Raw genomic sequence first — 16001 nt, 5'->3', positions numbered from 1 at the left:
CGGCGAACTATTACGACAAACGTGAAAATTCACTCGAATTACTGCGTGACACAACTCTTGTATAGTCAGTATTGCACTACAGCTCCACGCATGACGCTTGGATACTTTAGTGGCCGTTCATTCATTCCCTTATCAATAGCTGTAGCAAACACGACATGCGTTATAGTTCCCAGATCTGAACCTGACAGCCTAACCAGTATATTTCTATTATATTGAATCCGAAGAAATAACAGACGTGAAAGTGGCCGTATTTTTTAGGATTCAGTGTAGAATTTTTATGACTGAGTATAGAGTTTATACGTAGTGCAGACTTTCTTCAATTAATAGTGCTCTCGAAGGCCATAGTTGCAACTCAGCTCGTTTGATTATTATTATTATTATTATTATTATTATTATTATTATTATTATTATTATTATTATTATTATTATTATTATTATTATTATTATTATTATTATTCAGCCTGGTTACGCCCACTGCAGGGCAAATGCCTCTCCCATACTTGTCCAACTACCCCGGTCATGTACTAATTGTGGCCATGTTGTCCCTGCAAACTTCTTAATCTCATCCGCCCACCTAACTTTCTGCCGCCCCCTGCTACGCTTCCTTTCCCTTGGAATCCAGTCCGTAACCCTTAATGACCATCGGTTATCTTCCCTCCTCCTTACGTGTCCTGCCCATGCCCATTTCTTTTTCTTGGTTTCAACTAAGATATATTAACTCGCGTTTGTTCCCTCACCCCATCTGCTCTCTTCTTATCCCTTAACGTTACGACCATCATTCTTCTTTCCATAGCTCGTTGCGTCGTCCTCAGTTTAAGTAGAACCCTCTTCGTAAGCCTCCAGGCTTATGCCCCGTACGTGAATACTGAGTATACTGATTATCATCATCATCATCATCATCATCATTATTATTATTATTGTTATTATTGTTATTATTATTATTATTATTATTATTATTATTATTATTATTATTATTATTATTATTATTATTATTATTATTATTATTATTATTATTCGGAACATATCACCACGCCTGCTCGCTTCACGAGGAGAGAAAAAAAGAAGAGATAGGGTGGGGGTAGGGGAGAAGGATGTAAGTACAAATGTGTCAATGTGGGCCCTACAGGCGAAGGTGGAGTCCCGCTTAGTTGAGAAGAATTATAGGCCAGCCTACTTACAAATATTCTTTTCTAGTTTTGTCAGCGTCCTACTTCTTGCAAATAGGAACACTTAGTAAACAATCGTGGTAACTGGCCAATGCCCGTATATCCTTGGTCGATTGCTTTCGGGGATACCACTTTCAGTGCGCGCTGATTGGTTCGCTAGCTAACGTGACGAAAATAATTTCACTACTCCCGTCAGTTAGTTTTATCGCACAGTTTTCGCGTGCATCGACAGCGAGCCTGTAGCTTAAATCACGCGTCACTCAGACCCTGCAACGCGAAAGTTGATCGACGAGGGGAAGTTCAGCATGGTGGCGCACCTCCCGCGACGGATAAGTATACAACACAGATATCTTGCTTTGGAATGAAAATGACATGCAGAAAAACTTTTCTAATGGTAGCTTGCCGCTTCAATTTTCAGTAATGTTCCGGCCATGAAATTAAGAATATTTGCTACATTTTCTTTGGGTTCCCGAAATACTCAGTAGTAAGAAACCATAACCAAATAATTTAGGAAGAGTAGACCAAGTGCCCCTTTACTATACACAAAATTTTTGGACCGTGTTCCGGCAAAGTCAACTGCAGCAAAGGCATCAAAAAAATAAATGCAGATACAATGCACACGTTGAGATCTATGTGAAGCAAGGCTTAGACAATGCGGTTCATTAATGCTTTACAACTAAAGGCGATGCGTACAATTTTGCTTACTTTCATCCTATGCAACGTGTAATCTAATGGAATGTTTATGTCTATCCGCCACAAAGGTCACAAATTTACTGTCATGCATTTATCATGTTTATGCACTGCATCCCTCACAAGCTATGCCGAAGCGCAAACTCCGAATCAGGTTGATGCAATGTGTGCGACGTAAACGCAGCGATGTCAAGAGGACGAATGCGATGTATGATGCGTGTTGAGGGTAGAATGGCGATCACAGGCGTGAGCACAGAAAATTACGACACGTATCAAGCGACATTTATGGATTCTGTATACCTCTTGTGTCACAGTGGAACATGCCCATTCTGGAGGACTGGTCAAGAGCGCACACCCATGGCACATAGCGACTGGCTAATTGTAAATAAATAAATCATGGAATCTGCGCAAGATGATTCACTGTTTCATCAAGAAATCGGTGTGCTTCAACGAACTCTGCGAGCCGACATTATATGTCCAGGTTTTATGTGGCATTCGTAGCGGGACATGCCCATTCTGGAGGATCGGCCAAGGACGGGGATGCAACCAGTGGCGCATACTGAGTGGCAAAATTAAAGAAAGTAAAGTAAATCAAATAACCCATTAAATGTATTCCACCATTCCACTAACAGACTGGTGTGCTTTGAGATGCTTATGAGGCGACGTTATATGTTCATGTTTTGTGCAGGAAGTTATATTTATTTTTTTGTGATGCAGAACACAGGTGCGAATACTTCGATAGCATACAAGGGTTGCATAGGCCACTCGCTGGCTAGTTTCATTTAACCTTTTTATGTGTATCAACAAATACGCATATCCGCCTAGACAGCGACCAACCCAGTCCCACCCAACATCCAGACAGCCACGCAAAACCCAGGAAAGTAGGCAAAGAAAGCTTCGCTTTAATAAGCAGTGAACCCTGAGACATCATAGGAGAAGTAATTATCATGTTAACTTGAAAGGTAGAAGTAATAAAGTAAAGGGAAATGAAAGTGAACGAAAAGCTAACTTGCCGTAGCTGGGAGCCGAACTCACACTTTACGCATTACGCGTGCAGTGCTTTACCGATTACACTGGCGCGGCGCCATCTTCTCTTCCACTTCTGTGGGTGTTCGTATGTGTGCAAGGTTAGCTTTGGGAGTGTTAGCCAGCGCCCCTCACGGCTAAGGCGGCGAACGCACCTGTTTAACCATAGGCGTCACGCAGTGTACGTGAGCTTAGGAGCTGGCAATTGGCCAATAAAACCTCGCATGCTTGAGCGAAAACAATAAGGGCATCTGTCGGTCTTTGCTAGTCACAACCATACGTAGAAACATACAATTGAGCCAGAGAACGCCAAATCGTCATGTTTAGTTCAAATGTAGAGATAATAAAGTAAACGGAAATGAAAGCGGATAAGGTGGTAGCCGAACCTACCGCATTCCGCATTTCACGCATTGGCTATAGTGACGCATGTGTTCTTTGTCGCGTGGCAGCGCTGCGCATTCGAGCTGTCATGACCCCCTTTGATTCAGGCGCTCACTGACGACGTCTCACTCGCCGGTTCACTAAAGAGAATATACAATAGCGCCGACCAACGGGGCGGCTTTCGTAGTCATCCGATGGCTCATACTCACGCGCCCAACGCTGATTCACGATTCGACTCCTCACCACGTGCAAGTCAGGTCCCATTTCGCGTCCGCATTGCCTGACCTATGCATGCGTTTTTTGTTTTTGTTTTGGCTCGGAGACGGCGGCTTCGGGGAAAATCAGCGGTGGCTACGGTTCCCGCAGGACCACGAATTGCGTGACCGCGCGGGCTCCCACGCGGCCAACCGCTGCGATTAGAACCGTTTAGAGGAAGCAGCGGAAGCGGGCACTCTCACCTGTGGGCAGCCACACTTCCGCTTTCTCCGTCTCGGATTCGGCACTCTCTTCCCGGTCAGGAGTCCCTGTCTCCGAGAAGCTCACCGTCGACGCCGTGGAAACATCGGGCACGGCAGCGTCAGGAGACACCGACGTTCCGTCGACGCCGACGGCGGCGGCGACCGGCGCCGCTTGGTTGGCGGCGTCTTCGAAAACGCCGCTCCGGCTCCCCGAGTTCCGGCGGCGCCGCTCGGCTGATTCACGTCCGGCAGCTGAATCAGCCGCCGCCGCGTCGGCCGGTGACGCGGAAGGCCAGCTCTTCACAGAGACGGCGACGTCTTCGATTGCCCACTCGTCGTGCTCTCCTGGCGAGCAGGCCAAGCTCTCCGGCGATGTTCGCCTCTCTTCTGGTGTCTCGAACCCGCAGCAGCGCGACGCAGCGTTCTCGAGGGAGCCGTCGTCGTACATGTGTGGCGACGAATCCTGGCGGGCTTTCCCACCCACTCCTGGCACCAAGTTCGTCATCTCTTCGACGGGCCGCTGAAGCGGCACATCGCGCGCTGTCCGGAGCTGGAGCCATTCCACCGAGCCATCGACAATTCCTGGCGAAGAAGCTATCGTGGCGCTGCGTTGCTGCACCTCTCGCTGCGGCTGTTCAACCGAAGTCGTCTGCGGCTCAGCCAAGAGGTCGGTCTGCGAAGTCAGCTTGAGGTCCTCCGGAAAGTAAAGTGGCTTAAAAAAGGACTCGAAGACGTCGACCTCGAACATGGGCTGCTTCCCAAGTGTCGGCGCCATCGTCACGGTAGGCAACCGGAAGTCGGGCCAGTTGTGCCCTCCGGAGTGGGCGCCGTGTTCGTACGGAGGTGTGGGTATGGTGCTCACGAAGTTTGCGTCCTGCATGGTGAGCGGCGTCTCTCGCGGTGCCGTTTTGCTCGATCCACTTGAGTGCTTTTCACGAACAGTGGGTATACGCGCTTAGTTTGGGGTCATTCTCCCGTACGACATACGGTAAGCGCTATTACATTCTTGCTTCCTTCGGTGACCCCCTTGTTGCAGTGTTTTTCCTACCGTACCGTGTTCTTAGAGTCTTCAACTGAAAAGAACGGAAGAAGAGCAGGTTTATTTTTACTGCTCAGAATGCAACGTGACATTGAGTGTTTAATGAAATGTAGTAAATACTAAGCTATACTGCCGACCTCATTTCTTTTTTGGCTCGTCCGCTTCATGACATTATCGAACAGATAAGGTTCGTATTGAAAAGTATTCCGCAATATTCCTGTTTATTTATAGGATTATATTACCTGGCCAGTGGGACCATTTTCCAAAATCACTAAGTGCAGAAGTCAGTAAGGCTGTCCAGTAAGACTGTTTTGCAACCACAAGCTCTAGTGCAGACTAAATTTATCCCTCTATTTTATAAGCGCCATCTTCAGAGCGCACCTTTTGCTAGAGGTTTTCTAAATAATGAGAACAACTACTGGAAGTTGATCGTTTTATTAAATCTAAACGTAACAAAAAGCTCCTTTAGATTCAGTTGGTCATTTTGGGGGCTAATAGAAGACGCTGCTTCGTGTTGCCGACCGCGATACAAGGCAATCTAGAAGTGGTAAGTCTTCCATAAATGCTGTCTGGAAATACTAAATAAACTGTGCAACAAGGCCACGTGCGGGGATACCCTCAAGAATTTTTGGTTTGTTTTTTTAGCACGACAAACAGTGAATTCAATTCGCACTATTCCCTCAATATCCAACACCCTGGGTATGAGTGCATGTACTCATGCACTGTTATCGTATCAAATATGTATATTATGGCAGCTATAGATAGTTCTAAAAGAAATTTATGATAAAGCTTCTGCGTAATTTTGTACAAGATACTAGTTGTTGTCGATATTGATGTTGCTGCTATTATTTCTATAAGCCTGAAAGATGGTCTATTTGAAGCAGAGAGCGGCGAATACAGCAAATTGAAATGTGATTGCGCAAGAGCATGTAATGCGTTAATTCGTACGATTCAATGAATAGCATATTTCCCCACCAGTCCAAGGTATCACTGCCTTGAAAATAAAATTCAGCGACGGCTCAAGCAATGTTGTTAATCGTTTCGTCGTTTAAGGTAACGATAAATTAAAGCGAACTCCCATGTAATAAAATATTGCACTGTAAAGGACACTTCGCTTCTTTTTCTAGCACATTTCGCAAGAGCGTGTACAATAATCAAAATCCGCACATTCACTGAATGCGAAACTCTTAAAGTTAAGTAGACGAAAAAAGGCTGTTTAACCGTTCATTCATGCGAGAGGAACGTTAACGTTGTAAAACGTGCCGAACAATCTTGCGAAAAAGGTGCGGAAAACGTAAGCCGACTACGACAGAGTCCGCCAGTTTATTGGCGACTCTTTATTAACGATTATGAACTTCTGGTGGTGCAACGAACATGCACGAATAACTATTGCTTTCGTTTTGTCTTGACACGGTGACCATGTGGTAACGTCACAATGAACACGTTACCACACATGCGAGTCACAACTGTTTCAAGTTCGTGATGTTCATTTAGGAGCTATGCAGAAAGCTTCGGCGAAAATACACCTTTTCGAAAATAATCAGCAAGTGGCGGAGTTCGAAACGCACTGCGTTCGTCGGAAAGTTTCCCCGCTCTTTCGCAGCCATTCTCAAATGTTGAATTATCACGAGTTGTCGATTTCCACACTCTTGAGCTGTTGTTCCTTATTAACGTTTCTGTTAATGCGATGACCGAATCCAGCGTACACTGAAGGCAACCCTAATTCTAGTGACTGTAGAGAACAAACGAGCACAATAGTTCTCAAGGAAAAAAAAAAAAACCGCTGGCAAAGCCAAGCGCCAATTCGAGATCAAAGTTGGCGCAATAAATCAGTGAGGTGGTAGTGCCTAGTGAGCACGGTGTTTAGAAAGCTGGAATCGCACTGACTCTCCGCATTACAGCGATAAGAAAAAAACAATATTTTACCGGGTGCTGCACGTTGATATCAGAGGCACATGTTGCGCTGAATACGAGTATCCACAGCGATGGGCCTCTTCGCAGGCAAACACTGCTTCGACGCACGTGGTCCACACCGCACACGCCATGGAAAGCCAACTGATTTGAACCGGAGGCGCGCTTTTTTTTCGACGTAGTTGCCGGCAGCTAATTTCACTACAGAGTTGTTCGGGAGAAGACAGCTCTGAGGAGGCAAGAAGGAGAGGTGCCGAGTGTGAGAGTGGCAAGAGAAAGGCCTGACGCTCTATTCCATGCACAAACACGCAAGAAGGGGAGGCCTTTGGCGCAATACTAGGAGGAAGCTAGGCAAAGAAAAGAATAAACTGTTAGAAGAACCCTCTCCGCCGAGTTGGTTCGAGTGAGCCCCTCCTCGCATGGCCAGACAAACTCCGAGAGGGTGAAGGTCAGAAGTGCGAACACAAAAAGAAACTACTCAGAGAAGCGGAGGACACGGGGTCTTACCACCTGACAGCCACACAGATACAAAATGGAAGTTTTTGACTCGCAGGAGGAGTTATTCGCGAATTCAAATTGCGCCTTCCTCCAATAAGCGCGGACCAATAAAGCGCGCACCCTGCACCCCCTTACGAGGAGCGAGGGAGCAGCGGGAAAGCGTTTTGGTGATGAGAGAAATGGGGGAGGGGGGGTCGCACAATATCCACTTTGTAGCCGCCACACTCGGGGCCAAGCCAAGCCGAGCGTCGACGCGGGGGCAGCGTTCCAGAAGTGGGAGGTGGTAGCGAAAGGGAAGAAGCGAGGCGGGTCGTCCTCGAGCCTTATTATTGGCCGGCGCGCGCGGCGGGACAGCGTCGGGTGGGCTTTACAGCGATGCAGGTGAGGCGTTGGGGAAAGTACGCCCGCCGCTGCTTGGTGACGCACCAGTAAGTGCGCCGCCCCTCGCTCAAAAGAAAAGCACGGCCCGTGCAAGGAACGCGGCGTGTGCGCTTTGCGTGCGTGCCAAACTCCGTGGACCTTGCGCAAGACGCATGGGGCAGCCGAGGCTGCTGGCGCTGCCTTCTCATTTAGGCAACTGCGCATAATGCGAACCTTTATCTCTCCTCCTCGCAGCCCCGACTGAGAGGAACAGTGGCCCAGCAGCAACTGGCAGCACAAGCGCCACGTGCAGCAATACTGTCGATGCCCGACAGCGGCCTCGGTGTGACGGCAAGTTGACCAAAAAGGGCGGTCGTTAATGCTCGCGCCACGTCGAAGGACGGATTCGTGGAAAAGTCGAAACGCCGAAAGAAGAGGACACGACTCGCGTTTTGCCCCCTCCCGCCTTCGCCTAGCATGTCGGCCATCCAATTGCTGCGCTACTTCTTTGTTCTTCCTACGTCAAACGATAACGGCGCGGTGCCTTTGACTACCTCGCCTCAGTGTTTGCGAGATCAAAGAAGACCTACCGATCGGCCTCCAGGGCACGCATCACCTAAAGCGAGCGGGAGCGACCTGCCGCTAAATGGCTCCATTACGATTCACACGCACTAAGGCACGTAAAGTCCATATTGAAACAACCTGCAATGACTCTAGTTTTTACCGCATAAAAGAGCCGACATTCTCATTACGATTTCGTCTCCCTACACAGGTGCTCCGCATATGCAGGTTACTGGCGGCGCTATATAAAGAAACAGTCCATACTTGTCGGTACCACCGACCAATGCTGATGATGAAGCGGAAATCAACAAGTGCGTCACTGAAAATTTCAGAGTTTTTAGATTGAGATCCGGTCTGACAGCAAATGACTACTGCGGCATTTGGAAATGTATCCTTGTTGTTGTAAAAAAACAGATATCCGATTGAAAATTGGTAGAGATTGACATAGCAGCTGACCTTGTCGTTATATGGAGCATTCCACTCTAGATCACGTTATTATTATGTTATTTTATGCTGTCTTGCCGTGTGTTTATCTATTTGATTAAGTTACGAACAGGCCTCGGAGCCACCAAGTGACGTAAATTGCTCTATTACCACATGGAGACGCAGCGCACAGCGAATATTGCTGATGTCACGAAATACGTAGAACTGCTACGGCATCCTCGTGGGCCCTGCAAAGCCGCATTACGTATTTTGCCAAATTCACTCAGATCCACGTCTGTCATTCGGCGTTCTAAGTGACTGTGTCACCGTCCGTGCTTGTATCATTTTGTGCCAACCTTCTCGTCCTTGTGACAATGGCCGCACCCCTTTCTAGAAATGGCCACCGCTGTGACCATAGTCTCCCGACTATCACCTACCGTGAGTGCAGGGTATTCACGCTTTAAAAAGTAAAAATTGACATCCACCCGAATGTAATACCATGCACGAAGCTACAAAGGGAACCCGTACGGGTTTCTCAAAAAGAAAGCTTCGCAGTTAAGGAAAAACTCATCCTGCTTCGGGATCCCGGACCAGGACGACTGAGATTATGTGCGAATAACATTCCAGAAATTTGCGTTGTCTCCTCCTTTGTTCACGGTCCAGTGTGCAGGCGTTCTTGAACTGAACACACAGCTTGCTCCCGCCTCTCGCTGATATTTCGCACACGAAGAGATCTAAGCCAATAGCGTCATTCGCGCGTCTCTCCTCGTGAAACACGCTGGCAGAGGAGAAATTAAAAAAGAAAGAACTATAGCATCAAATGACTCGATTCTAGAAGCTTTTGCTGTTGTAGTGATGCTTCGAGTATTGTGAAGGAATGCACGCATCGAAGGAGCCTGACAGGAGAAGTTGGGTGGCGCAAAGAAGCTGCGGCTAGGAAGAAGGAAGACGATGTGAGTTCACGCGTGTGCGTACGTGCGTGTGCGCTGACCACAAACACCGTAAAAAATATTTGGTTACACCCAGAGTTATTTCTCACCGAGCTTACCTGCTATTGCCGAAATGAACCTTGGGACGGACAATAGGTTGGTCACCGTATTTCTGTTGTTCACTCGCGCTTGCAGAAATGCCGAACCGAGCTTAGCATGGAAGTCTTGGGTTTATTTATTTATTTATTTATTTATTTATTTATTTATTTATTTGCCGATAAGCAATACACCTGAAGCTTGGCTTTTCTTGCCTATTCCCCCACTTTAAGGGCGCTGTCTTGCCAAATACACAACTCAGGCCATTGAGCATGTGCCACTGTATACATGTGCGTATGGAACACAGCTTGGGCTGCTGATTATATGCCAGCGGGTGTATGTATCTGCCCATTAATGGCCAATCTCCTAGAATGGGTACGTGCCAATGTGATACAAAATGTACAGAAAGCCTTAAATGTATTAGATATGTGTCGTACTTCACTGTACGACACTTGCCATCACCATTATTCCCTCGACGAGCATCGTACATCAGCTGTCTCGTCACGACATCGCAGCCTAGATGTCTTACAGCACTGTACATCCACCTGATTTGGAGTTTTCATTTCAGCCTACATAGCGTGTGAGTGAAGCAGTGCATAAGCGTAAAAATTGTCTGTGATTAAAGCTGGGACCATTGCGATGAATAAATAAATATTGCATGAGGTTGCACGCCGCATAGTATTACAGTAATCGATTGTACGTGTCGCTGTTGTATGGGATCTAATAAACATCGCTTGACTGAAACTTGCCTTCATATGGATTCCAGCATGTGCCTTGAATCTGCATATTGTGTTTCTGTGTGCTCTTTTTTTTTTTTGCATATATTGAACTATCCCGGATTGCATTGTGCATATTTTGCCTTGGGATATATCTTCATTCCTTAGTTGCAAGAACTGTCTTCACGTCCTTTTCGCAGAAACGCCGCCGGTCACCAAAGGGTGTTGTCCTTCGTAACAAACTGTCACATGTTTACAGAAGCTGCCAGCGACTAACTTTCCTGCTGGGTGAACGCGCCATTTTAAACGTTCCCAGTTTACACGCGCAATAATTTCGTGATTTTCACCCTTACAAAAATTGAATATTGGAATGACGCGATGTTTTGGCGATGAACACGATGCTGCGACACATTGGAGGAAACCACCAAAACGAGTGAAAGCCATGGCTTCGCCACGTACCGGTTGACACAATAGGCGCGAGTGCTCAGACACTGAGGATCGATATCACAAAAAAGAACCTCTGCATAAACCATATTGAGGCGAACATTTATAGCCTGACATCTAGAAGAAGACACATACAGTGCGCGAACGAGCTGACGCAAGGTGAACTCGCAAGTGTTCTGTCGTGTCTCACAAAAAGTCGCTGCAGTAGGTTTCTAAAGTGCTGGTCGCACGTCATTGGCTGAGGCCAACTGCAAGACCTTGGACCGCTTAAACAGCCTAATTTAAGATAGCGCAGTCTCCGTGCAAAATATTACGTTTGGAATGATGGTGGATGCTTCAAGAAAATTTTGGAAAGATAAATTTTTGAAAGTGAATAAAAAAATAAGAATTGCTGCTATTACCGCTCGCCGAAAGTAACGCATGACCCAGAACGCATATCTCCCGTGCATAAACTCCAAAATTATGCGCGGTGCACTAAACAATCTTCGAGGCAGCGTTGTGGGATTGACGCCATATCCACTGACCACCATCGGCACGCGTCATTTGCATAGTTGGATACTTCAAGGCTGCTAATAGGAAAATTAGACAATGACCAGCCTTTAAGCACATTGTAAGACATGCTGTGCGTATGCCGACGTCTGCGCCAAACTACACCACAACCAAACATTGATCTGCGCGGTACTAGTATCCAGAAAAGGGCGTAGAGAGGAACAAACGGCGATACTGTCGCCCACGAAATTCCATCGCACGCGCTATACTGCCGATCATTCCCAGGTGGGCCAGGTACAAAGCGGCCAAGTCCCCAAGCACCTGACATGGAATGCAGTCGGGACTGGCTGTAAAGGGTGTCTCATGCTCATCGGTGATCGCACCTTACAGTGCATAAGATAAGCAGCGGCGACGTAGTTGAGCACACGGCGGTTGCGACGAAGCGTACCGGCGGCACTCTAAGCTAGCTCGACCGGCCATTTCATCCGCGATTGATTTCTCATCTTATGTGTCGCTAAACACACACACACACACACACACACACACACACACACACACACACACACACACACACACACACACACACACACACACACACACACACACACACACACACACACACACACACACACACACACATATATATATATATATATATATATATATATATATATATATATATATATATATGTAGAGAGAGAGAGAGACTTGTAAATAGAATTACTTTCGGAAAAAAGTGCTAGACCATTTTTGTCGGCCTCGAGAACTTTGCAGCAACCACGACCGACCATCTGCAGGAAACGACGGATCGTCTCCTCGCGAGAGGGTGCAAGGTGAGCTGAAGAGCCCGATATTTATTTGCACTATGCACATCACGACACTCGGAGAGTTTTTGAGACATTCCATCACTAAAACAATCCTTCTTGTCGCGAATTACTTGAAAAGTCACTCTGAATAATAGCGGCGACGAAACACATCGCTTGTGCTTGCACATCCCATGAAAAATTTTATGGCTCTAGACCGGTTACTTAAAAAAATGAGAAAATTTTTGGTTCGTCAATGCGCCCATCAGAAATGCCTTACAGAAAGGGGAAATGACACAGCCTCGAAAACTGCACTCAGTGAAAAGGCAACCTGGGGCACAAGCTGTCTCCGATACACGTCAGTGGTACTTCAGTCCCTACCTAAAGCTGTGTGTCGAAATTCCCCGAGTTTCTCTGCCCTGTTCTCCAAGGTTCTTTTTTTATTTATTTCCAATACTTCGACATACATTATTCACATTTCTGCAAGTCGCCTTCCCTACACAGCTCTACAGACAATAGAAACTCTCGTCCGCGCGCCAACTTTGTGAATTTGTAGCGAAAAGTGAAGCCTATCTCGTCTCGGCCGCTTTGAGCTCTGAACCATCACTGGCTGCCTTGGCCACCGTTTGTGTTGGACAGTTAAAATGGGCGATAGCTGCAACCTCGTGTTAAAGCGACACGGCTACTTGCTGTTTTGCGTGCAATTGGCTTTTGTTGTGCCTCGGCAAGCATCTTTAGGATACGGAATCTTATCTTCAATAGAATATTGCTGACAAGGATAGACGGAGCATGCAGTTTCGTTTGAGCAGTCGCACGCAATACTATGGTTCTCTTTAAAAATGCTTGCTGCACGCCGGCTCCGTAATGGGTCAACAAGCTCCGCCAGGCCAATTCAAGGGTTATAGTAGCAGCACAAACGGTTGTCTCGACATCATCCAAGCTTCTTCGTAAAATATACGATAGTCCTTTAAAATCAGGCGCAGCTAACCATGGACTGCGGCTAGGTTTAATAGCAGCCTTGCCGCTACACGTCAACCGATTCATTTCTGCCGACACAGCGTCCTTGGAGGATCCTACAGAATCATCCTAGTGACCCACAGCTTGTAAAGAAACATCCGCAAAAAATTAAGCTTGCTATATTTACATACCATAATCTTACCGGATTTATATCCACATAAAAACATCAAATGCTGCAAAACTGCTCCCCTCGTCCGAACAAAAAGCGTCGCAATTGATTCTGACACTGACGAAATACTGAGTGCATTGGGTTCGCTGAATTTTGACAACTACGCCAGTTTCTGATATTATCAGCAAGACACATTAAACAAGAGTTTAAAACACGTGTTGTAAAAAAGATACCTTCAGAAGGACAGAGAAATACTGGCTGCCACGTTTTTCTGCAAAATGCGGCAAAAGAAAAATGGAACGCCACGTTAAATTGCTGTTCAATTCTTCACCGGAAGCGTACATTGAGATAACAACTGCACGAAGACTCACAAAGGAAACGGTATGACTTGGCAGAATGGTGACGGAAAGCCTTACTTGTCTACTAACCTGCTTTCTGTAGCTCAGAAATATTTATTGACTGGTAAAACAAATGTACGATTTTCTTTCGCGCTCTTTTTGTATTCTTCTACTTCTTTCTTGCATCTTCCTAAAATAGACGGCTTTATTTAACCTAGATTTAACCTAGATAGATAGATAGATAACCTAGATGGTACAAAAACCAAATCAGCCAAAGATTTTTTTTATAGCGTGCAGCTACCGCTTCTGTTGAAAAGTAACCCGCATAAATTCTGGGGATCCATTTTTCCTCGTGACAGCTCTTGTACATCCTTGTGTGTGAAGAACGAAATGACTAGTGATTCACTATTAATCTCCAACGCCTTCAACGCATACTTTAAGTCCGTTTTTACTTGCGATAATCATATTGTTCCTCTTTTTCCAAACATTCATCCGACTTGCCCCATTAATGATATCTTGGTTAGCACAGAGGTGTGTTAAACCTTATACCAAACCTTGAAACAAAGAAAAGTGAAGGGCCTGATGGAATCCCGAATTTGTTTCTCGTTCGGTATGCCTTATGGACTTCACGATACCTTACTCTTATCTTCAATAAATCACTAACTTCCGGCATAGTACCTTCATCATGGAAGATGGCTAAGGTGCTTCCGTTACATAAGTCAGGTAGTAAGCAGCATCTTTCTAACTACCGGCCAATATATTGAACACCATATTCATCCAAAATACTAGAGCATATAATATACAAACACATCATGGAATTCCTTGAATCAAATAACATTCTCTCTAATGTACAACATGGATTCAGACGCGGTTTTAGCACCATAACACAACTTCTCGAGTTCACGCATGACATAGCTTGTAACCTGGATAAGGGATTTCAAATTGACGCTATATTCATAGATTTTTCCAAAGCTTTCGATACCGTACTTCACTCAAAACTACTGTCCAAACTAAATGCCATTCTTAACAACCCTCAATTAGTGAACTGGATAGAAAGTTTTTTGTCTCACCGCACCCAATTCGTAAGCTTTAACTCTATCAATTCTTCGGTGGTGGATGTGTCATCAGGCGTCCCACAAGGCTCGGTCCTCGGACCTCTACTTTTCTTACTATATATTAATGATTTGCCACGCGAGATATCATCCAAAATTCGAATGTATGCAGACGACTGCGTATTGTATGACATCATTTCATCTCCCTCTGAGCATGTTCGCCTTAGTGAATCATTCGTCAGATTTTCTAAATGGTGTGAAACATGGCAAATGAATATTAACTTCCGTAATACTGTCGTTATGTCCTTCTCTAATAAAGCTAACCCGTTCCTTTTCAGCTACGGATTTAATGATAATTTAATTCAACGCGTTTCTGAATATAGATATCTTGGTCTCACGTTCACCACTAACCTGTCCTGGTCAAAGCACATTGATTCCATTACGACTAAAGCACTACAAAAACTCGGTTATTTACGTCGTACTCTGTCTAATTCTCCGCGCGACACTAAATTACTGTTATATAAAACTATTGTTCGCCCTACACTTGAGTATGGTAGTATCGTTTGGAATCCCTACAAGCAGTACGAAATAGACAGAGTTGAGGCCATACAAAGAAAGCCAGTACATTTGTCTACCGACGTTATGACCACCAGTTCTCACCATCGTCAGTCATGTCCTCACTCAACCTGACATCTCTCGCCGAACAGCGACACGTTAATTCTTTAAAATTCTTTCATGGCATTATTCATTTATCTTGTCGCCTCTTCAGTAATGAATATATCACCTTTGCAAAAATCTCTTCTAGTAGGGGACATCACTCGCTTAACATTACACCATTTTTTGCACGCACTAATACTTTTAAGTATAGCTTCTTCCCTAAAACAATTGAAACATGGAATTCGCTACCAGGAACCAACCGTTCTCTCCCATTAAATGAATTCTTGTCTGTACTCCCTCAACACTGCGCCTAAACTTTCTTTGTTGCCTATTGTATTTCTTTCTTGTATTGTATTATCCACTCCTGCTATAGCCCCAGCAGGGGCTGCAGTATGTGTAAATAAATAAATAAATAAATAAATAAATAAATATGTACCAATCTGAAGTTGTACAAATTTGTACCATTGCACCGATTTGAATATGTACCAATATGTTGTACCAATTTGAATGTGTATTTTTGGTAAGTAACACAACGTCGATTTTCCTTCAATTATTAGTGAATATGTTATGCATGCTATACCCATACGTTTACGACGTGGTCTAATTTATTGCGCTAGGTCTGGCTGCCCACTCACTACAAGCCCTGCGTGCTTCTGTGGCAGCAGATGTAACCTGCCGTGGTGTCTTGGTGGTAATGGCGTTACGCTACTAAGACCGAGTGCGTAGGATCAACCCTGGCCACGGAGACCGCATTTCGAAGGGGCGAAATGCAAGAAGGCCCTGCATTGGGTCCACCTTAAAGAACCCCAGGTGGTCAAAATCAATCCAGAGTCCTCCA

General features: G+C 45.6%; 1 protein-coding gene across 2 annotated transcripts in view; it reads right to left on the bottom strand.

Moving 5' to 3' along the window:
- LOC142582310 (transcriptional regulator Erg-like) overlaps positions 1-7246 on the bottom strand; it is a 60634-nt gene extending 53388 nt beyond the window's left edge. For both annotated transcript variants that reach the window (XM_075691873.1, XM_075691872.1), the window contains exons 1-2: positions 6687-7246; positions 3722-4794 (exon numbers count right to left, since the gene is read on the bottom strand). In XM_075691873.1, coding sequence (XP_075547988.1) covers positions 3722-4601 — 880 coding nt within the window. In that variant the 5' untranslated portion in view covers positions 4602-4794; positions 6687-7246. The remainder of the gene's footprint in view (positions 1-3721; positions 4795-6686) is intronic.
- Between the last annotated feature and the right edge of the window lie 8755 nt (positions 7247-16001).

The sequence above is a fragment of the Dermacentor variabilis genome, chromosome 5 (genome assembly GCF_050947875.1).
Source record: "Dermacentor variabilis isolate Ectoservices chromosome 5, ASM5094787v1, whole genome shotgun sequence".
In the NCBI taxonomy this organism is placed as follows: domain Eukaryota; kingdom Metazoa; phylum Arthropoda; class Arachnida; order Ixodida; family Ixodidae; genus Dermacentor; species Dermacentor variabilis.
This window is presented reverse-complemented; position numbering and strand designations above follow the sequence as displayed.